Source organism: Lepisosteus oculatus, chromosome 4, assembly GCF_040954835.1.
Source record: "Lepisosteus oculatus isolate fLepOcu1 chromosome 4, fLepOcu1.hap2, whole genome shotgun sequence".
NCBI classification, from domain to species: domain Eukaryota; kingdom Metazoa; phylum Chordata; class Actinopteri; order Semionotiformes; family Lepisosteidae; genus Lepisosteus; species Lepisosteus oculatus.
In genome coordinates this window covers 35,456,021-35,480,143 of record NC_090699.1, presented here as the reverse complement: position 1 = coordinate 35,480,143, position 24,123 = coordinate 35,456,021, and the positions used below count along the sequence as shown (strand labels likewise).

Genomic DNA, 24,123 nt, shown 5'->3' with positions numbered 1-24,123 from the left:
ATAAGAGAAACTTTACCAAAAGTACATGTGGATTTACATTTAATGTTTAAAGTCTGGTTTGTAGGAAGTAGAAACTGGTGAGTCACCATACAAATGTCTTTCTAGACTGAGGAATAGATGCAGGCTTCACAGAAACAGAATATAATGGAAGTTTTCTTTTTCCCAGAAAAGAACACACAAAAAAAATAGAAACAAAAAAACTAGTGCTCTCAGTAAATGACTTTAACATTTTCTGTTACAACCATTGATAGATACCACAATCAAGTGGTTGGTTATGTTTTTCCCCCTTCATTGTCACTTTCAATGCAATTACACACTGTACTGTTAAAATTACCCTGCACAGCTGAAGGCACAGACAAATTCTCTAACATTGCTCGGATACCTGCTGTACTAAGATAACGGAGAGAAAAGGAAAAACAAGGGAAACAATCCTGTTACCAATATTATGTCAAACACATGCTGTACTGACAAATGTCAAACCAAACTGCAACACCATGTTGAAAAAGTGTTTGATGAGACTGCCCAGATGAGAAGACAGATTACTGGTTCATACTGCTAAGAAGTATAGAGGCCTGAGTTTAATTTTCCCCTTCAAGTTACCACTTCCCAAAGATATTTTTTAAAGTGTTTTGTATGCAAAGACTTCTTCACAGAACTTTAAAAATCCCAAACCAAGAATGACAGCAAAACATCTAACTTTGGATCGAATACAGGCATAGTTATTTTTTAATTCTAAATTCTAAATGTAATTATATATATTACAGCCTTATTCAGATACTGAAATACAGACACTTTGTTTATTTGTACAATAGTATGATTAAATATTTACAATACATAACAAGTGAATTTGTTATACACACAGCTGATATAGATTGACCAGCAGAAAACACTACTAAGGAGAACTTAAAGACACAGAATATACATGAAAATTTATAAATATTTTCTAGACAGTTTCACTGAAAAGTATCAGTTCACGTCCTTGTTACAAAGACAAATATCAGAATATAATTTTAACTTTTCTGCTTCATAAAACAAAAGATAGAAATAGGAAGCACATATTGTTCAGTTTCTGAATAGATTACCATTTTAGTTTTTGTAATGTAGAACACAAACGTTCTCAAACTATTTTAAAAAATACCGAAGATGTTAAATAGAAAAAACAGGAAGGGGAATGTAACAAGTGCTTGTGAAAATTCCTTTCCTTGCTAATACTGGCCTGTAGCAGGGATGTTGGTTGTGATTTATATTGAGTGTCACCAATGAAGAGTTTAATAGATACTTTTATGCTCCGTACACAATAAAAATCAGTGTTTATAAAATCAAGCAAATCATATCTGTTATATTTATAGTATATAGTAACTTCTAGCTATGGAATGCATTTGGAAATAGAACATAGGCTTAAAAATACTTTTATTTTTTTAGAATAAAGAAACCTGTATTTAAAAAAAAACTGCTTAGGAGCAGGTTCTCACACCCGAGGAAGGCTCCACAGCCGAAATGCAGTGTTTCCTTTCTTCTCTTTTCAGCCTGGAATAAACCTGTAACCTGTTTCTCTGCAGCCTACGCATGCTGATGAAGCTCCCTATGCGAACTACTTAAAAAACTTTTAACTTTCTTTTAAATGAACACCTACAGTACATACTATATGACAACTGAATAGAAATTTACCTCTTACTTGGCACATTTGAAACCAGTCAAAAGAAATAGAAGTTCCACAAGTATTGCACATGATATAACCTGTACCGAGAAAGAACTAAAGGACAGCAAACTGGTTGCTCAATCCCACTCTTACCAATTCACAGATGGAAAACAGCAAGTCAATAATGGCATTTCTTTGAAAGACTGAACCTGAGAAACCCTGGACCTGGATGACACTCAAACAGAATGAGAGCAAAACTAATTCAATAATAGTCATCAAAGTCCTCTGAATCAGAGTAATCTTCAGTATAGTGACGAGGTGGTTTAGGTAGCTGCAGTGTAGTTGAATTCAGCTGGTCTGGAACACAAACAAGAGATGTGAGATGTCAGAACATATTATTTAGTTAGAGCAGGAGAATTTTGTATCACACTCAGCTAAGACAGACAAAAACAAAAATGTAAGGGGACCAGGCTTTAAAAAATAGTGTTTTCAGACATATCATAGTAGTTAATTATATACATACAGGTAAAAAAACTATAATTATTTCATATGTTACATATATTGAGTTTATATATATCATATAGTCATATATAATAAGAAACCTAGGTAGATCTCAAAGAATTGTTTGAGGGAGACTCGTCTCACCATATCAAATAAACCTGCTATTACACTTATCTACTGTACAGTAAGTTTGCTTTGTTAGACATTTTCTTACCGCCCTTTAATTGTTATTATGTGACTAACAGCAGTTGCTTCTCTGTAGACTCCTATAATCCAAAGCAACAGTACATTGAGTATTTTTAAATAAGAGTCTTGCCTTTAAAAGTACTGAAAATATCTGACCCTGAGAAGGATGAAATGTTCCATAGTGTCACTAGTGTACACTTCAAGGCTCCCAAACCAGCAATAAATAATAAGAAACTTTGTCTTGCCTTCAGATAAAAGATGACATTTTTCAAATGAAATGGGTACAAGGATGCTTTTTGCACATCTTGTAATTTTAAAGGATCTACATGGCTTTTCAAGTGGCAATTTATCTGCACTTTAGGGGAAAGAGAGAAAGTCAGGTTCACGTGAAAAAAAGAGGAAACCAAGTCTGAAGTAGTTCCACCTTTACTGGAAGTAATCAAATTGCAGTCCTTCTTATATTATGCCGTGTATTTTGTTCAAGGGCACTGTGTGTTTTCAGTGCTCTTTCAAGAGTTTATCTGTTTTCCTACATGTACCTGAGATACACTTTCAGACTTAATTCATCAGAATTTTGTAATGATACAGTCAAAGGTATGAGTGCATTATACCTAACACATCTGAAATGGCCTTAGCAGTATAAGAAAAAAAGGTCATTTTAAATCACTATATAATCTCATTCATTATGTCTGTTTTGCTGGAGAAATCCAATGGAAATTCTATTACAGAGTTATCAGATTGAGAAATTGAGTCATGTCAACACTAGAATTAGATTAGGGAATAGGGAATCAAACTTTCTGTAAAGGGATTTGAGTAACTGAAAAAAAGCTGTTTCAAATATTTTTTCAAATCAAAACTCTGTCATATAATGGGGTCTGGAGATCCAACAGCACTGACTAAATGCACAACAAGCAGCCATGGAATTAATAGGTTTCTTTTTAAATTGGTTTCAATTGGTTTCACCTCCAGTGAATAGTTTGTCACTTGTGGCAGGCAGAAGACGAGATTCTGCTTAGCTTTTAAGTTAACAACAGGATTTTTTAATAAGATGTTGTTATGTGCCAACCTGTGGAAAGAATATCTAGAGAGCTTAGACTCTTATGCTCTTATCACTGTGAGAGAAATATCAAAATATAAACCCATATTTTAAAGAACTATAGTACAAATCTGTAATAAATTCTCCGTAGCATCACATAACATCTATTCATACATACTGTACAAATAGTGGCAAGACAACCATGACCATACGGAGGTTTCAGCAGTCTTACCTGGAGTGATTACAGTTAGGGTGGCTGTCGCTGTTACTTCTCCATGTCGATTTCTGGCATAGCAGTGGTAGGTCCCCTCATCTGTCAGACGAACCCTTTGGATCTGCAGCCACCCAGAGACCTCATACTTCTGTGGGCCACCTCTGAACTGAGGTAGATGATTACTCTATTAATATGCTTTATTAAAATGGGGTTCATCCAGTACTCTGCTCCTATTAGTTGAGACACCGCTAAAGTATATTCAATTTGAACAGTTATATTTCTGATACAACGTTTGCTACTTCTTGACACCAATAACTGGTTTATGCTTGTTCTTTTTTCTTTTCTTCCTTCCTTTCTACAGTTTTGCTTCTATGGTAACTTCAGTAGATGCTGTGACTCAAGTGTTTTGGGTCACTACTATACTCACTCATGCACTACAGTCATTATAGAACAGAAGTACAGATGAAAAAACAATTACTCAAAACTTGTAAAACAGCAGAAAAAAATGAAGTATTTAAATACTTTGATCAAATTATTTTTTTGCTTTTGGCAGCAGAAATCTTCTTATGCTGCTCCTAAAAGTTGTCTTTCTTTTGCTGAAATAGCTATCGCACTAAAATATTTGATTACAGCACTCACCTCATTATCCAGCACATTTAATTTCAGGCTAAAGGTACTAGTTCTTACTGGGCAGCAAGAAATGATATGTATTTTGGGCAGAAAATTACACTTTGGAAAAGCTAACATCTGAATCCTATTATAAGTAGTATTGTGGCTGTAGAGAAGTGGCAAAAGGCAGCACTTAGGTTTCAGTAAAGAATATATAGAGTATTTTAGTTTTCTTGCTGTGTTCATTCTTTTCTGCGCCAAGTTCTTTCTAATGCCTTTATTCTCTATGAGTTGGGAGACACATATTCCAGACCAAACAGATAACAGAGCAGGAATAGTAATTATATCCAAAGAGCCTTGATGTTGCTGGATAGTGTAACTCAATATCTGCTCAATAAGCACTTTGAACAATCTGGAAATTTGTCACTTCTGTTTTTCATAAGATCTGTCAACAAATCACAGTGCTTCATCTAATGTAAATCTTTTGACATTTTTCTTCAGAGTGTTCTGGACTGTTGTTCTGGACTGTTGTGAAATTGTGTAGAGCTGATGCATAAACCCAAATTCAGCAAATAGGAATACTAAAGTAAACCACTCTTCTTTATTTTGAAGAAGCTACAGTATACGGTCATATTCATATGTACTGTATAACAGTGCCTGCAAACCTCTTACTTGTAAAGCAATATACAGGCTTTGTAACTATCTTGATCCAGATATCATGAGAGATAACTAAAAAAAAAACAAAAATAAAATAAATGTTTATTTGCTTCTTTTCTAATGCACAATGGAAAGAATTTCCATAATATTATAATAAGTGAACAGAAATGTCATAACCACAATCTCAAACCCTCTTTCACCTTGCCTTCACTAAAGCACAACAAGAATAAAGACCACCACTAGCTGTGCTAAAAGGAGAATAATTATATACATAATAATAATAATAATAATAATAAACTTTATTTTATATAGCGCCTTTAAAGGTGGCTTCTCAAAGCGCTTTACAGGATGACAATAACAATAAATAAGAAGACTACAACAATAAATAAGAAAAATTTCACAAGACAGGACACAATTATAATTACAGCAATACAACAATAACAATAGAGGAGACCGTGGAAGATGGTATTAAGAAGAGCAGAGGGGTGAAGAATGGAACCAGTTAAGTAAAGGCTTTTCTGAAAAGGAGGGTTTTGAGTCTGGATTTGAAGGAGTTTAGAGAAGGTGACTCTCTAATATCCTTGGGCAAGGAGTTCCAGAGCTTGGGGGCATAGCAGGAGAAGGCCCTGTCGCCCATACAATGTAGACGGGCTTGGGGGACAGTAAGGAGGGCAGAATTTGAAGAGCGGAGGTTGCGAGGTGGGGAGTAGGGCGATAAAAGTTCAGACAGGTATTGAGGTGCCAAGCCATGTAAAGCCTTGTAGGTGAGCATGAGGATTTTAAAGTCTACGCGGAATTTGACCGGAAGCCAGTGCAAGGACTCCAGGATAGGAGTAATGTGAACACTTGCACTAGATCTGGTCAGGATTCTGGCTGCTGAATTTTGGACATACTGCAGCTTGTTCAGAGTAGATTTAGATACCCCAGGGAGCAGAGCATTGCAGTAGTCAATTCGAGAGAATACAAATATGTTGATCAGCTTTTCAGCCACAGTTAATGATAGCATAGGGCGTAGTCTTGCGATATTTCTAAGGTGAAAAAAAGATGTTTTGACAGTATGCTGTACATGTGGGTCGAATGTTAAGCCAGAATCGAATATAACCCCAAGGTTTTTCAATTTTGATTGGAGCTCAAGTACAGAGCCATCTACAGACAGGGTTACAGGACTGGCTTTGCGAAGTTGCTGGGGGGTACCAATAAGCATGACTTCAGTCTTGTCACAGTTAAGATGAAGGAAGTTTTGAGTCATCCAAATTTTTATGTCAGAGATGCAATTAGATAGAATAGAGACAGCCACATCAGTGTCGGGTTTGGTATGGATGTATATTTGAGTATCGTCAGCGTAAAAATGAAAGCTGAGGCCATGTGATCTTAAAAGCTGACCAAGTGGGAACATGTAAATGCTGAAGAGCAAGGGGCCCAGTATTGAGCCCTGAGGGACACCAGACTTGACAAGACCAATTTCAGACCTGTACCCATTGAGAGAGACAAAGTGACAGCGATCAGTGAGGTAAGACTTAAACCATTTGAGGGCAGTGTCATACATATACATACTGTATAGATGAAGAAAAAAGGTTAAAATATAATTCACTACTTGGTCATTCAAAAACTGTTTTGATGACTGTCTAAAATCAAACAAAGAAAATATATCTCTAGTTAAATAGAGCAATGTATCTTGGTAGCAATTGAGTTAGCAACAAAACTCTATCAATCCTCTATTTTCTCTGGCAAACTCTGCTTTCTTTAGAGAAATGTTGTTTCCATGTGTCTAAATAGGCAGGTGGCAAACAGATAAGCAAAAACATCTTGAAAACTCTACATTGTAATAGTACTTGTTTCAACAGTACAATTCCAAACTTTAATCACAGTGAAAATAGCTACCAATATAATGCATATTTTAGTAAGTGTGAATTTAAACCTTTTTAGATTATTATACATAGAGATAAAATAATAATAATAGATATAATAATAAAATAATATTATATTTATGGTAGTACTACTATTAACACACCTGTATTTTGAAACATATTTTAAGTTATGGCATTTTTTAAACTTTCTATAATAATAACTTTATGTTATGCTAATAATAAATATTTGATATATCTTTAAAACTGATATATTTTTGTACTTATTATGGTTTTGTTATCCATGAGACGAGAAACTAAATAAATGTTTTATTGTTAATTAGATCCTATAATGATTTTTTCTTAACATACTGTAGGACAAAACCAAAATAATTTATGTTATGCCTGATATTTATTTCCTGACTTAACGGTGTAGAGCAAAATCAAAATTAGATTAATATTTTGAATGTAAAAGCTACTCTAGGCTTATTTATTACCATAATCTTTCGAGTTTTACAAATTTGGATTCTGCTGTTGAGTCACCTACCCTCTTGTTATTGTCACTGGAAAAGACAGGTGTTTGTCAATTACCTGGACCGAGATATGGGGATCATCTCCTGGCAGAAACATTTCTGTTCCATCTTTTCTCCATTCAATTGAGGCCATGGGATAAGCAAATACCTCACAACCGAAAATGACATCCTCACCAGTCACGTTCCATATGTCGTACGGTGGAGAGATGATATGTGGGGCTGCACAAAAGCATACAATTCCGTTAGCAGCTAAAGGGAAACCATAACTAGACCATATGGTAGAATTCATGGGACTGTATGATAGGAGTGAGTCAGGATGCCATTTTGTCTATTACTACACTTGAACAAAACTGTAATGTACTTTTATATAGTTTTTGCATACTCCAACAAAGTACTTACCAAGCCAACGTGAACACATTTTGATCTACTTTTTTTTTACTCTTTCAAAATGGAACACTTTTTAAATAACAAAATATTAAAATGAAAGAGATTAACTTCTAATTTGTTTCTAGATTTCATGGTGTCTTCAGAAAAACATTCTGCGAATAAAGAGCAAATTCTGTTTTGTGCAAACATCTTTGACCAAGTCCCCTGGTCATTTGAAGGACTCTGATACAATACTCCTTTTGCATTATGAAGATAGTTTTGGTCAGTAGAAAGCTAGGATGAAGTGTTTGCCTATATTGTCTTGTAAGGAGGGTTTAGATCTCAATATGTGCTCATATCAGTTCAACACTCACAAAACCAATTAAATTCCACTTCAGCTGTAAAATTTTCTTTGACTATTCAAGTATCCACATTAGACTTAAAGTATATTACAAAACAGAGCAGTAGAAATATATACCTGTAATATTTATCAAACTAGTTTTGGGATGTGTGAAAAACTTTGTGTAAGCACTCTACATTAATAAAAATACATTTTATAGTCTCTCTAATTACAGTAAATGTGTTTTAGAATCCCACAGCCCTGCATAAGGGAAGAATTTCTAGGCCCTGAAAGCTCTACAAAGCTCATGCAAGTCTTTACTTTAATTGATTGGTCATGGTGACAGCTGGGTATACAGTCTGGGCACATGGCATGCTCTCATATAGCCCTTTCCTTCATTCCTTGCAGAGGGTCAGCTTTTATATGAAGACCCCAGATTTGACAATCTCTTTGGGAAGAAGAGAATCCAATCAAATCAAGCAATGTCGGCAGGGGAACAAAATCCATCTGCCTCTAGAGACATGGAATTTAATTTCCAGGGAATCTTGCAGAGGGGTGCCGTTTCTGTAATGTTTCACTGTTATTGATGCCATTAGTGTGTCAGGGGAACTTGGATAAATCCTATTATGGGAACTTAAACTGCAAAAGATTTGTCAATTTAGCAAACAGCAGTGATCAGCTTAGGTAAATCACAATGGGTGAAAGCTATAATACTGACTTTAGAGCATGAAACATTACAGAGGGAACAATACATCACCTGTAATGTACATTCTTGTTATCAGTCTAAAAGTAAAGTAGCAGTGACCTTCAGTTATATATCTTCCCATAGGTATACGTTTTTAACATAAGACTAACATAGCCCTGAGAATTTATGAGCATGGCACTGTCTCCCTGCAATCTCAAAGAAGCTAAGAGAGTTGTTGTAATATCCGCTCAATCTGCTTTTGAGTAAATTGAGCAATAAAATGAACTTAGTGATATATCCCTTAAGGGGACAAACTTGGATACAAGTAAGGCCTAAAGATTACATAGGCTAGGGTTTCAATGTGGATTTCATAAACCTGGAGAGAAAGAAAAAAATATCTTCACGTAAAGGCCTGCTTATAATATTTTCTAAATTACTGATGTAAATCCCCACCTTGTAAGAACAGACAGCCTTACAGTATATCTCCCAAAATGATAAAAGAAAAAAAAAACAGAAATAAAGAACAACTTTAAAGTCTTTTGGGTCATAGCACACCTAAAAATGTGCTTGTTAAAAATACTTAAAACCTTGTTTGAAAAATGGTATGCATGTGCTGGTCTTCAAAATACTGAGAGACTTCAACAGTAACTGTGAAATTCACAGACTATTTACATTACAGCTTTGCGTTTAAAGGATAAATTTATTTTTTCTAGAAAATGTCATGCTCACAGCTGCATAACTGGCACTAAAGTCAATCATCATCTTTTTCAGAACTCAATGTGCAGATTTAATGGTGCAAGACATGCCCATTTTAATTTAAAGCTGAGAGTCTTTAATTAAAGGAACCTCACTTTCTCTCATTGAATGTTAAATCATTTAAAGATTATGAAGATGTAGTTTTTTATTTGTTCTTCAGAAAAAAAAAACTGATGGTCTTTTAACGTCAGCTCTAAATAGACTGCTGAACACAATAAGATCCTAAAGTATGGTAAGAATATGTTAAATTTATGTTTTCACCAGAAGATAGTCTTTTGATCTCAAAACCTTCTACCTTTCTCTTATTGAATACTCAGAGACCTCAGGAAAACAAAGTCCCTTTGTGTAGCCTCAGCTAGGAGGAATCTGTCTCCTCTCACAAATAAAAACAATCTTGCTTACTGTCAAGTTTGGAAATCTTCATATCCTAATGATTTCATTTTGTCATGTGCAATTAGGCTCAGTAATTCATGATTCCTTATTCATGTAAATTTTTATTTTTTATGTTTTTATTCTCTGTGTTCTAAACAACACTTCAAATATTACTCATGCTTTTTTTAACTTATGCTGTTAATCTGTTTTCTCTTTTAGTGAAAAGACTCCACAACATTGCATATTTCTTTTTTAGAGCAGTTAGTATAGTATAGCACTGGTACCCTCATTCTATAGGATACATAAGGTTTCAAGTGATCTCATCATTACCAGATTCATTGTGTGGCACATTGATCTCACTAGTGATCTCCTTTTTAATTTTAAGCCAACCTGAAAAGACCTTTCTTCTAGATGTTACAATCTATAGTCTATTGCATTCAACATTTAATGACAAAGAAAAAATCCACATTTCCTTAACATACTATATGTATTTCATTATTGTATTATATTATACATGTACTTTATGCTCATAAAGCCAAGCTATGAGCAAATAAGGTAACTTCTACTGAGCATTTGAAAATAATGTTAACATCCCATAACTTTTTGCAGGCTCCTGTCACAATACTTCTATAATTGGGTACACATAAATTCTCCTTCCCTAAACCCAAATGCGAATACTGAAGGGACTATTTCTTCTGAATTTAGAATTTATGATTTTTGGAAAATCTTGTTTGGCTGACCACTGGCATGCTCATTCCATACAAGATTATTTCCCAGAGGGATTACAGTGTTTTGTATTGTTCCACTGCACGCTCAGATTGGCTTTATGTTTCAAGAGAAGAAACCTTTTGCATGGATCACTTGATACACACCATTTTAGCATTCTTTGGATGCCAAATGCAAGCAGTAAAAATATCTGGGTGGATACATAATAAGCCACAACAGATGCTTTTTGCTTTACATTGTGTTTCTTTTCCCCTCTGGAATTCTCTTTAAGGGTGAAATATCTATGTGTGTCTTTTTGAACATTTTCAGTTCTTGTGATGAATAACCCTGTGAACAAAACATTTCTCAATCTGTCACCTTATAAGTAATGAATTAGTGTGAGGAAATTTGAATTATCTTGCTTTATTCTAGATTTAATTTGTTACATATTAACTATGTTTTGGATTGAATTAATTTTATTCTATTCGTTGCTATATTTTGTCCTCTGTTCATTATATCTTGCTTACCAAAACAATTCCATCAGTTGTAATGAATAAAACCCTTGATTTAAACTGAAGCAAATTATCCATTTGCCCTTTCCTCCATTTTTAAAGATGGACAGACATGCACTGTATGGGAAGAACTGAGAGAGAGTGAGAAACAGCTTCAGGAAAGGTAATCTTGTAGAGCATTAGTCACAAGACCAACTACAGTTTGTGTGCAGTTTAGACAGCATTAAGCAGAGTGGACAACAGAGGTGAAAAATAACTCACACTGGACAAGCTATACTCTCCTATTGCTAGATTCAGGTATACTCTACCGATAGTCAACTCTGGTCCTGAAGGTCCTACGTGTCTGCAGGGATTCTAGGTTATTTAAAGCACCAGCCCCTAAAGCCTGAGTTCAACCTATAAATTTCCTATTAAGCCAATAATACGTTCATTAAGGTTTTTAAATGCTGAGTTTGAAAAACAAAATGTGTAGATGCACTGTCCATCCAGGAACTAGATGGTGCACCCCAGTCCTAGACAGTATGTCCTCTGCTGGAGCTCCACATGCACCAGACCAGATGAAATTCCAGGAAGTTGAGAACTGCACAGAGGGGAAATTAAACGACTGGAGACAGCAGGGAAATTTAGATCTTACTTACTTCTGCTTTGCAGTAGAAAAGTATATTTAATATGAACATATTTTTTTTAAATATCTTAAAGATTTAGCCATTAGTTTATGAGATTATGCTGTTGATTCCGCACACAGCTGCTGTTTTATTCTTCATGTCTCCTTTTAAATCACGGGAGGCATTGTTAAAAGCCACAGCAACTGTGAATGATTGTGAAGCTGAGAAGAATGATCAGCTATTCAGGGATTTCCAGGATTTCTTTGTCTTTTACATCTGACTGTATATTTCTTTTGAAATCATATTCCTTTATTTACTTCTCATTTTCTTTTTATGTGACTCGAATGTTTACCTAATTTGTCAACCAGTGAAAATATAGTTAATTGATACCAACTTGTGTTTTGATGATTTTGCTCCCTTGAGTCCTAAAGAATCTATGGCAGTTTTTTCCCTCACGATTGTGAGGTGTCAATTAACAGTCATACATAAATGAAACAGGTTAAAAATCTGCTGAGTGTTCAATTCAAAAGAGGTCACACATTGTAAAGAATAGCAAGCAGAAACTCATCTTCAGTATCAAACACAGACCTCATTATTAGAAAAAGTTCCAATAAAATTTAGAATTTGTTTTGCTCTTTTTAGGCCTTGCTGCAAATATCCTATGTATTACTGAACTGCAAAAAACACCAGGAAGAATTAGGAATAAACAGATTGCTCACCTGTCAATCATACATAGTGATTTCATATGTCATTCAAACAAAACCTTGGCAATAAGTACTTAGGGTCTGAGTTAGTGGGTGGATTAATTCCTTAATATTGTTAGATTTCTGCTGTTATACAATTGATGTGCTATTGTATCTGAATTCATATTGTGTCATTTATCATTCAGGACCTGTAGAAACTGCAGAACAGATTGAGATGCTGCATGGAGCAAAGGCTGGTGAATCTCAAATATAATTAATATCCATTATCATTAGATAATACATTATTTCTGCTGAATTGAAATATGTATATCTTCATTTTTTATATCTTTAGTGAACTTTTTTTCTATATTATGTGGTCACAGAATATCAGTAAACAGCCAAACTGTCAGAGAGAGTTCTTTCCAGACCCTATACAGACGACACGATCCAGGGATTAGCGAAGAAAACATGGGGAAAAAGTCATGCAGGATACGGGAATGAAACAGGGGGGGCATGTCCATGGAGTGCTGGTGGTCGGGGGAGGTGAGGCCGAGTCGAACAATCTGGGGATGAGTCAAGAGGGAAATCCGAAAGCAGGGCAAAAGTCCAAGGCCAGACAATCCATCTGGGACAGACTATTTAAAACCAGAACCAGGTCGGGACCGGCAGAGGAAGTGGGAATGGGAACAAGAACAGAAGCTGAAACCATAATGGAGCCAGGCGCATCCAGGTCCCGGGCTCGCATGATATGGAAACCAATGCAGAGCCCGGTTTAGCGTCAGCATCTGGCTTTTAAGGGGGATCTGAAAAGTGGCTGAAACAAGGAACGGGTGCGGGGAATGAGGCAAACAAGGAAGAGCTGGAGCGTCCTTAAGAGGAAAGGTTTGCGATTGTGACACAAACTTAACTTGAACACAGGAAAATGCCTAACATTAACCAATGTGTAGCTAAACCATGCGAACATCATTGTTACTGACCATATGGATGGCAAAAGCCAGTCATAAAATTTTTAAGATGTGTTGTTTCTGGATAGTGTTGTTTCAGGGGATGAAGAGATGAGATTCTGGTTTGTCTCATTATGGCCCATGATTCATTTAGCCCTACCTTGTTTATTAGTTGAATAACAGATTTCAATCAGTTTATGTTGACTCCATAACTGAAAACAAAAACAAGGCACGCAAGGGAATGTCTTTGAATGCAAGACCTCACTTATGCCTCTATGAAAAGACATTCTAATACAGGATGGTAACAAAATTGCTGAAACATCTGCCTTAAACATCTGTAATAGTTTAGATGAATTGTACCATTATTTGTGCAGCAATAAAACTGATTAAATAGAAGGGTTTTTTTCTCAGTGGTATACAGTAATTTTCACCCCTGTAAACACTTATGCCACTTTTGGAAAATGGCATTGAAAAAGGGAAAAAATAGCCTAGGGTCATCAAGTCCATTGCTGTTATATACAAAACATACTTTTTAAGTTCTATTTAAGAGTATGCTTTCTTCTTGGTTTGGGATTGTGATTGTTTGGGATTGTTTGGGAACAGAACTTCACAGAACTGGTTTAAAACCACAGATGTTTGTTTTAACTGTTGCACAACTCAAATATTAAATACTTTCCGAAAAGGCTCATTAAAAAAGGGATCAAAATTTGTATGATCGTTCTTTACTACTGAAATATACTTTGGAAAGCTACAACAAATTCCTGCAGTATTTTGGAGTTAAGAGTTGTTTTGTACTTTGAAGAATTAAGAGATAAGATCTTCATCTTGAGATTTTATTTAAATGTACTAATGTTGTAGAATAAATTGCATAAAGCAAATACAAAAATGTGTTTGTTGAAATACAAGCAGAATGAAGTGGCAATGGCAGTAGGTTGTGTGACCAATTTGAATAAAAATCTTTACCTGGATACAAAATTCACAATCCTTGTGGAATGAGTTATATATTACATAACTGCTCTCCAGCTTAGTTCAAGACTTATGTTTGTATGCCATGGCATATAAAGTAGCAGAACTCTTCCAGTTGAATAGTTGTGTGTAAATATTGTAAAGGATTAAGAAAATCAGCAAAAGTTTGCCAACTATTAGAATCATTCATTGTTGCTTTCTTAGAATATTGTATTTCTTTTCACCTGTCATTTCAAATTTCTTTTGCTGTAAAGACTGATGCAGTAAGCTTCAGAATCTATTTAGAATTACTGGCGGAAAATTGTATGGAACATACGTGAAATTGAACAATGTCTCCAGTACGTAATTCTGCACCTGAAGTACAAATATTTCCATGTGTCTGTTTTTACAATTTCAGGTTCTTTAGACAACTGCCTGCATTTAATTTAAATGTAATGTACAGTATATCGTTGATTAAGGAAAAACAGCAGTATGACTTCAATAAGAACCAGCAGACACATGACCTTTTGGCATTATAGGGTACAATGACAATTAAACAAGCATGCTTGACCAAATAATTATATTTATCCTGTAGATATTGCATAAGTTATTGTAATGCCAACTAAACAGGAACTAGAATTAGTTCTATTAATTATTATTTTTTGATCACCTGTCAGTATGCCTTAAAAGTCCATAACTAATATATAACTAATTTCTTTGTTTGGTTAGACATGTTCTGTTTTTATTGTGTGTATTTGTAGTTAAACAACTAATACAATTAATGTTTTATAAATGCCGGTAAAATGTCACATGAAAAAATTCTTCAGCAAAAACAAATGAGCCCAAAATGAATAAACACCAAGGAGACAAGCAAATGGTTTCTGTTTACAATGCAATGCACGACTGCTCTGTGAATCTGAATCGCATATACTGTAAACCTCCTATGTAACAGTGGTATCACAGCAATAGCGAGCTAGGTTTTCATTATTCAGAAGAACTGACAGTTTGTGTAGGTAGACACAGCAACTGCTGCCGCACCATTTGTTTGTAGTATTAACTGCGGCTTGTCTGTGATTTTTGTTTTGGCATGTCCTCTGAAGGATTAAAATAACACCTTTATCTAAATCTAGTTATACTGGAGTATGAGCTGGAGTTTCAGCTGTTGTTGATGAAGTTGTCTGTGAAAATGTTACTTATGGAAAAATAGTCAGCAACACAGCAGGCTTTTAGGATATTTGCTTTTAGATCACTTACATTGTAGAAATCTGACATTTGGTTTCTTCCCTGAACCGCTTTCCTACACTGTAGTACATATTAAAAGAGAAAAGAAACTACCTTTCTTTGAAACTATACATTTTCTTTGAGATGACCTGAAAAACACATCTCTTTAATGATAATTATGCTGGATGAATTAAAAATAATTTGCTCTTCACAGGACTCTTGAAGTGATCTCATCTTCAATTGTCTTTATGTTATGTTTTGGCAGGGCTGACTTTCTAAAAGATCTTAATCATTCTTTGATGAGGGTTCCATAAAACAACAACATGATCCACAACACCTAGTACATTGCATTGAATGCAAAGGTAGGTAAGTTTTGCAATTGTCATGTCTAGTTGTGGAGCATATTGGTTTGTGTAGTCTGAATTTAAAAATGAATTTGACATTCCTCACCTTGGTAATATCTTTCTAAAATTATTCACAACAGTCTCCATTTGAAACTATGATAGAAGCTGCCACACACCATCTGCCTTCTTTGGAATGGTGCATTATAACAAGACTCTTTAGAACTGGAATTGTTCATCACTTCCCTAAATCTGCATACACCAAACGAAAGACTCAACATTTTGAAATTGGTATAGACTTCAATGAAATTTTGACGGTCTTCCTTTTGCTAACTAGTCACAAGACAAATGAAGGAAAGTGTTTTAGCTTTTGCAGTTGTGTGTTATAGAATGCCCACACACCATTAGCTAAAATTGGAATATTTCCTTCCTTGGAAAATATTTTTGAATCCATTTTACTTTTACATTTTACTTTGAGAGGGACCCTAGTCCTAAGAAAAGACAGCAGAACGTACCAGCTCTGTTTTTGTGTCCTTGAAACCTGAGAGAAATTGGAGGGAGTAGGAGCACTTAATGCTGTCCATTAAAATACCAACTGCTACTTAAAAGTTTAGTCCCTTATGCTGCCAAAGCCATCACACTGCTAAGTATCAAGCTTTTTTGACAACCCATAAATCAGGGAATAATTACAGCCTTTGGCAGCTCCCCAAAGTACTGGCAGCTTGTTAAGGTGGCTTTTGAATGCCCTTAGCTTTTATGTAGCTGTAAATGGATGTCAGCTTCATGGATATTTAGTAATGTTTCACACTATCATTATAAAGTTCTGTTTGTAAGGAAGATGGTTATTTACTTGTGGTTTTTAATTTTTTTGTCATTAGTATGTAATAATGTTCCTTCTAAAGATTTATACAAAATGTCTAAATAGTTACAATGGATAATAGCTGCTCACACAATGCAATGAAGTCAGACAACCACTTGTTTAAAGTGTCAGTAACCTGGATTTGTTCATTATGATTTCAGTAACAGTTGAAATCTTAAAATTCTCACCCAGTTCTAGTAAGACTTCGTCTAAAACCAGACGCTACAAACATTTTCTTCACCACAAACCTTAAAAAAAGATTCTTCATAACAAGAACGCCATGAATTCCAAAAGCCAAATGGTCACAGACCAGGTGTTCATCAATTAGCCCTGTGTGTCCTCTGTACAGTATTTATAGGAATTACACCTGTCTAGACCAGTAAAACATTCACAACACTGTAATGAGAAGCTCAAACATTTGTGTTAAAAATAAAGTCTTGTGTAAACTGATTTTACAGAATTTTATGAAATTATTTAATGAAATGCATTTTGCAATTCTTTGAAAAAGAAAAAATGTTGAAATGCACTTTAAAACAGCCTTGATCATGCATTATTCATGTGACTTTATTCAGTGGCACTTTGTAGAGATGTCTACCGCTGATCAAATCATTTCCACCAGGTGTATTACAGTGATGGAGGTAAACTGATTTTTGCCTCTGCTAAAAACAGTAATATTACAGTCTAACTACAGAAATGTTTTGTTAATCAGTATCTGGATTTGACAATTGACTGTAAAAGGCAGAAATCTGTTCACTGCTTTAATTATTTAAAAATAATTAGTAAGTTCTTTATATCTGAAGTTGAGATGTTTGTAACATTTAAAACAGAGAATCATTGAAAGAGAAGAAACAACTGCCTACAACCTAACCTGTAATGTAAAAACACATGTATAACACATATGGGAAACAATTCAGTGGCAGCAATTAATCTAAACAGCATGTCTTTGGACTGTCAAGGAAACTTGAACACTTAGAGAACAGCTATGGGGAGGACATGCAAACTCACACAGAAGGTATTATTCTGAAGTGCTGTGTTACAGTGCTGAAGGTTCAAGCACTGTAATACTGTAGCTATAGTATGTCATCCAAAAACACACATACCAAAGTTAATTTAATTTTAAAAGTTTTAAAACCAATGTAAATGTGCAGGACTGTATTCAATAAACTATCACTCTTATAAGAAGGATTCAAAAGAAGCAGCTCATAACTGAACAGTACGACATTGTCTTTCTCAGCTCTTTTCCATGGAGGGAAAACATATTGTTTTGGAAAAGTACCATGGCTGAAGAAATGAGTAACTGACCACCTTCTGAAAAAATCTATTTCACAGCTGTGGCTTTGTTCTGCTCTGGAAACTCTTGTTTTAATACCTTAATGTGTGAATTGGGATACTAGCAGAACTTGTAACGTCATGCTGTTTTAAAGTTTATTGTGTTTGCATTCTCCAGCTTTTTGGTGTCATGTAACACTGTAACATGCTCGTAATCAGTGTTCTGCTCTTAAGAACAGTTTAACACCAAGTGCTGAATTTAACACTCTGTGTTCACAATTTGGAAATCTTACCTGCTTCACATGGCCCTTCGTGGGATATATTTAGCTTGGCATCAGGCCTAGCATTAGCAACCTCTTGAAATTTACATATCTCAGGATATGTCTTCCCGTCAGAGCCACACACTGCCTTGTTGGAGATGCACATGCACTGTGGCTCAGGAACTTCCCCTTCGCGCAGGTCCCCCATGTCCAACCTGCACTCCAGGTTCTCCCCGCACTTTCCATAAAAGTGGTTGGTGTTGTCCAGGTCACAGATCTGGCCCTCCAGATTGGCACATTCCCAGCAGCAGTCACAGTGGTCCATAACTACTCCAGCTAGGCAGCCACGAGGTGGAGGGCATTCTTCAGGCCGGCAGTCTGCACAACTTTCCCCTTCTTCCAGCAGTCTTTGCCAGCCACGCTGCAGGTACTCCGGGCCGCTGGGAGCTGCCAAGACCAGCTGCCGGGGTGCTAGGGCCAGGCAGAGCAGAAGCAGTGCCCCACAACAGGACATGTGGTACTTCAAATGCTGCATTTCCATCAGCAAGCTATGAGTTTTTTTCCAAAATAATCCATCACTTCATGTCCTGCTCCTGTGTTGCTTCTTTGTTTCCTTTCAGGTTGACCGATAGTCATTACACTTTTGTCCCTCCATCCCTTTGGAAACAAAACACAATTTTCTTCTTCCTCAACATAATTGAATGAACTCTTTCATGCAGTGAGTAATTAATATATGGCATGGGGTAGCAGATTATCCATTCAGTAGGTAAAGAAACTGCAACACATGTTTTGGTGAGAACTGCTAATACTGAGTGTGTTTCACGTGAGTGACCAAAACCTGCCTCTGCAAAGGAACATCTTTTTATACTCAAGGGGCTGTCTTTTTTTCATTTTTCAACTTCATGCTTTAATTGTTCGTAATTATTTGTAAACTACCATTCCCTTTTGGGGATACATTGCATTTTGATTTAATTATTATTAAAGTACAGACCATTATGGAGAAATAACAGAAATAATGGAAAGAGCATTTTCAAAGAGGAGACATCACTTGGTTGAGATTAAAAAGCAGCACATGCAAGTACACACTCTTTAGGCTACTAAAGTTGTTAACAACCTCAAGGTTAACATTTGTATTTTGATGCTGGTCAATGACATTTTATGTCACTGGGATATTTCCGTGAGAGGAACAATATCCTAATATACAACTTCTGCAGAAAAGCTCCTTGTTTAACATATAACAGAACATTTCAAACTACAAAGCACAACTGTCTAGTATCTTTGGAGATGCTGGTAAGTAAGACCATGAGGCACCTGTTACAAAATGGACAGACATTAGTTAGTATGTCTGCCAAGGATCACTGCACCAAAATGATGCAGTCTAGTAATTGCTTTCATAGTGCTTACTGAACAGCAGAAATCCTTCCTTGCCATGATAGTATTAGTTTGTGTTCTGTTCTGAGGGACTTATGTATATAAGAAATCTATGTTCATCAGTCTGTTCAGTGACCACTTCTTGTCCCCAGGCACCTCCAAGCTGTAGTTAAATGGATGACCCAATTCAGCTGGCTATTGTGCTTTTCCCTGATGAATTAAGATTTAAATCACATGAACTATATCTGAGACATCACTGTGTGTCAAATTTGCACTCTTCAAAGGATTTTCTAAATCCTAGCAATAATGGAGCAAGACTGACCGAGATCAAATCAACCAAGATCATATGTGAGTTTTGTTTGGGTCAATGAATTGCTGTAATTGCTACAAGGGGTGGAGATAAGTGGTACTGAAACTGCTACTTAATTTTACCTAATCTATAATATGCACTAGATCTAATCTATAATTTACAACTCTAGCTTTGATTTTGTGATTTATAATAGCATAAGATCTCTTTCTGAAATATTTTACTGTAATGCACTCAAGCCCATATATTCTTTAATTTTTTCAATACAAATGTTAAAAAAAAACATATGGCTCTACTCAAATCATATTCAGTATAATGTTTATGAATTTGGAGTGAAGATACATGGTGTGTGAAAGAAATGTTTTGTGTTACATTACTTTAACTACGTTATTAATTCCTACACAGTTTTAAAACAGAGCAGTTATAGTAACTGTAGGTTCTAAAAGACTACAGAATTTGTCTCGTTTATAAAACAGTTTGAAGAACCAATCTTTAATGTGACATTTCATGAAATGTGTAACATTAACCCACTGTTCAAACAATAATAAAAGAACCCAAAGATATGGCATCTTATTTTAGTCTCTGGTCTTATTTTCCTTGCTGTCACAGTTTGCATTTCCTGCTGCCTTAATACCCGTCAAACAGACAATCTAAACGAATTAATAGATTCAGACATTTTGTTTGTCTTATTCTTCCTGGCACAGAACAGGTACAAAAACGTGAGATTATTTTGTTAATGGATTTTGACAGGTTGAGGAGATCCATGTGTTTTTAATCACTGTGATGGATATTAACTTCTTTTTCATCTTCTTCTGCCTTTAATTCATTTAAAGCACATATTTCTAGATTGATACAGCAGAAGCCTTACGCCTTTAAGAAGACACTTTGCCTCACACGAAACTTACACTTCTGTATATTGAAACAAATAGTACTGGGTTGCTTTTAATGTTCCACATATTTTGTATACAGTAGAAATCACTCAGCTCCATAAAAAGCATGGATGTTTTACAGTAGATGGTTGTGCAATGGCAAAAATTGTGTGATTTGCTGATTTCCTTTTTTAAGTCCCTGTGGTATTTATCCTTTATTTTTCTTTAAAGGTAGTCTTAGAACATGCCTTAACTGTTATTGCAGACTGACTCTTTGTACAGGCAGCTTTCCCTTCTTCCTGTCTCCCTCCAAACCATCCCCATCTGTTGCATATGTGCCATGACCCCTGACCCTGATTCCTGCTCTGTAGCTTTAAAACACTATTCCAATTAAGCAAATTAAGTCTTCTTTTACCCAAGAACTATTAGCTGTGCCCAGTTTCATCACTTTCATGAAGTCTCTTAAGATCAGATTTATCATTGAATTTAATTTTGTTTCCTTCACTGAGATTATCTCAAGAGATGAACTCTCTCCAACAGCACAAAACAGACCAGGATAAATACTTGTGCTGAAATGGTCAATTGTTTTTTGAACATTTAATAGTGATGCTATACTTGAAGTTTCTTACAATATTTAATCCAAATCACATCTGTCTGTAGACACCATTGCAAAGCTCACAGGAAAATATCAGAAAGCTCACAATCAAGCTTTTATGAGTTAACCAACACATGACTTGAAATAAAACTATTTTTTTCCTGATGGTTTTTTAAATGTAGCAGTTTTCAAAGTTTAGATGATATTAAAAAGAATCAATCTTCCCACCTCATTTCTGCACATAATTCATACAGTTACAGTACGTTGTATTGGAAGACTCAAAGAAAGATTGTTTTTGTGAGGTAGAAATATTATGCACCAGTTTAATTTTATTGAAGAAACAGATTAACTGCAAGTGGGAAGTTTAATGAGGAAGATGTTGTCGGCTGAAAAAATATTGTTGACATAGTGAAGTTTTTCGCCTTAATCAAGATTAATCAAAGACCATCTGCTAAAGTGAAATATAAATTAATAAATTTCTAATATGCTGATAAATGTGACATTCCTCAGTAATCACAGAGGCAAACTACAGTATGTTGCCATATATTATGAGACAGTGGCTGAGGTTGTTTTGAATATACTGTAAAGTGTAAACCATGCAGGAGATTTCTGACTTGCTATGAGCTAAGCCAGCTTTGCTTTATCTTGATTCATTTCTTTCATCAGATTTCAGTTGAGTTCGGGATCAGGTGGAAAATTAATGTGGACTTGGAGCCATGGGGGTAGAATATAGAAGATGCTGTGGTTTAAGATTTCAGAAAAATAACATGTTTCAAGTGCACATAGCACAATTAATATAAATAAAATCAGCAAAATATTTCCACCACCTAGTGAATCAGCAAACTTTTTGCTAAGCAATACAAACACTTCAAAAAACTAAAATCAAAAGATCATTTTCTCCAAAACATTTATTATCCCTCACTATAACTCATTTTTGTTCACACATTTCGTAAAACACCTTAAAATCTGTAGAAAACAGATACTACAGGTGAAAATGTACAGAACTACCCTATATTCTTGTCAGAAAAAGTTGTTCAGAATGATTGATCTTGAATGGAATATGAAATTACAACATTTCATGTAAATTTCAGGTTTAAATACACAATGTATAAGTTCTGTTTGGTCTCAGATGTGTTCTCTCTTCATGGCTAATATGTGCTAGGCATACTTATGGAAAAAACTCCAATAATATAACTATGAACCATTTTTATAGAAGATGCAAATGCTTCGTTGAGAATATGGAATCTTAAGGCAGAATGTATTGCTTACCGTTCAATCTGTTGTGAAGTTGTCAGATGCTGTGGATAGCAGGAATCCCTTATTGAAGGGAGATTGTCAGTCTAGTGAACAGAAGCACTATGCAGTGTTTAAGCAGCTCCTTTCCAGTGGCTATTGCTACTCACAGCCCGTCTCTCAATGAAGACTTGTGATGTCAGAATGAAATGTGATTCCTTCCTTGGCTTTCTCTCTCCCCCACCCAGTTCTTTGCCTTTCCCTTGCTCTCCCTTCAGCTTCTTGCTTCCTTTTGTCTCTTGCTGTTTTCTCTTTCTCTTTTGTCGGGTACCCCTCACACTGTCCCACCCAGTCCTTTTTTATTCTTTTTTGTGTCTATTCCTTTCTTTGCTCTCTTTGTTCTCTTCTTTTCTGATCCTAAGGTCTAAAGCTCCAGCACTCCCTGTGAGTTTGAAGGTCTCACTGTGTTCTGTTGAAAAGTGTTACGATATAGTCAGCTACTTTTGTGGTCTGATGCAGCTGATGATTTAAATGCCAATAAAATCTGAACTGTATTTTTCAGTAAGCTTCACTTCTTCTCTTTATTAACCTTTCCATTTAATCACCCTATCTTCTGAGTGTAGATAACCATGGTTGTTAAAACAAGGTGTTGGAATTTGTTGACGTCCATGTATTTTCGTGGTCCCAAGGGAGCAAACTTACAAAAAAAGGTCTAACACAATAAAATGTCAGCAGTGCTGACATGATGCTGCAGAAACAAATCTCTACACTTTGTTCCTCCCCCTCTTGTTTCCTCCAGCTTGGCAACTCTGCTTGTTTTCTCTCCAAACATGTAGACTTGAGATGCATGAGCTTAGATGGAACCTGACCATGCATGTCAGGGAATCCCATTCCATAGTTCAGAAGACTAGGGGTTGTTACTCTGGTGTCCCTGACTAAATTCCATCTTGGGCTTGCACAATCTGGCCTTTCTAAAAATTCCTCATTAATTCTATCAATGCAGCAGTTTCTCAATTTTCTAACTTATCAGCTGTCTACAGGCTCATAATGTATGCTGCACTTCAGTGGTGGAAGCAGTGGGTTCCCCTTCTATATGTAGAGTGTTTTGGAATCCTTTGGGATAAAACAACTATAAAAATGCAATAAATGCAAGTGTTTATGGATTGAGCAATACATGGAGCATTAAATTGAATAATTAAAACATTTGTTCATGGTGGTTGGTATAAGGATTAAAAAAAAAATAGAATCACCAATTATTTTTGTCACACCCACCAAGCCAGGAAAAGCCAGTTGTGTATTGTTCATGTTTTGGCTCACAGCTACTGTACAAACCATATGATGTTTAACAGGGGAGAATGAGGAAATGTAGACTGACTCCTTTAACCTTCGAACCATTTTTCTTTTCATACATCACAGGCAGCACTGCAAGCCTGCAAGTTTCCTGGAGGCCACAGGGGTCATTGTGCCACTGTAGACAGACAAAGCCCTGGCCTGTCTGCTGCTTAGGGAGTCCTGGTAATAACATTACAAAGAACTCGAACCCATGATCATAGGATCATTACTGGCTCTGATTTGATGGGTACTGGCTTGGAAGTGGAAGAAACAATAAAGCATTATAGTATTCTCATATTTTCTTTGTGTTGTCCATGCATTTAATTCAATAGGA

General features: G+C 35.6%; 1 protein-coding gene across 1 annotated transcript; it reads right to left on the bottom strand.

The window, feature by feature from the left end:
• Nucleotides 1-697: 697 nt before the first annotated feature.
• On the bottom strand, nucleotides 698-22,907 carry LOC102699214 (kazal-type serine protease inhibitor domain-containing protein 1). Its single transcript, XM_006630806.3, has 5 exons — nucleotides 22,494-22,907; nucleotides 18,116-18,739; nucleotides 7,278-7,438; nucleotides 3,595-3,742; nucleotides 698-1,996 (listed from the first exon to the last, which is right to left on the bottom strand). Exons 2-5 carry the CDS (start codon nucleotides 18,621-18,623, stop codon nucleotides 1,902-1,904), a joined length of 912 nt encoding a protein of 303 aa, XP_006630869.2. The 5' UTR covers nucleotides 18,624-18,739; nucleotides 22,494-22,907; the 3' UTR covers nucleotides 698-1,901.
• Between the last annotated feature and the right edge of the window lie 1,216 nt (nucleotides 22,908-24,123).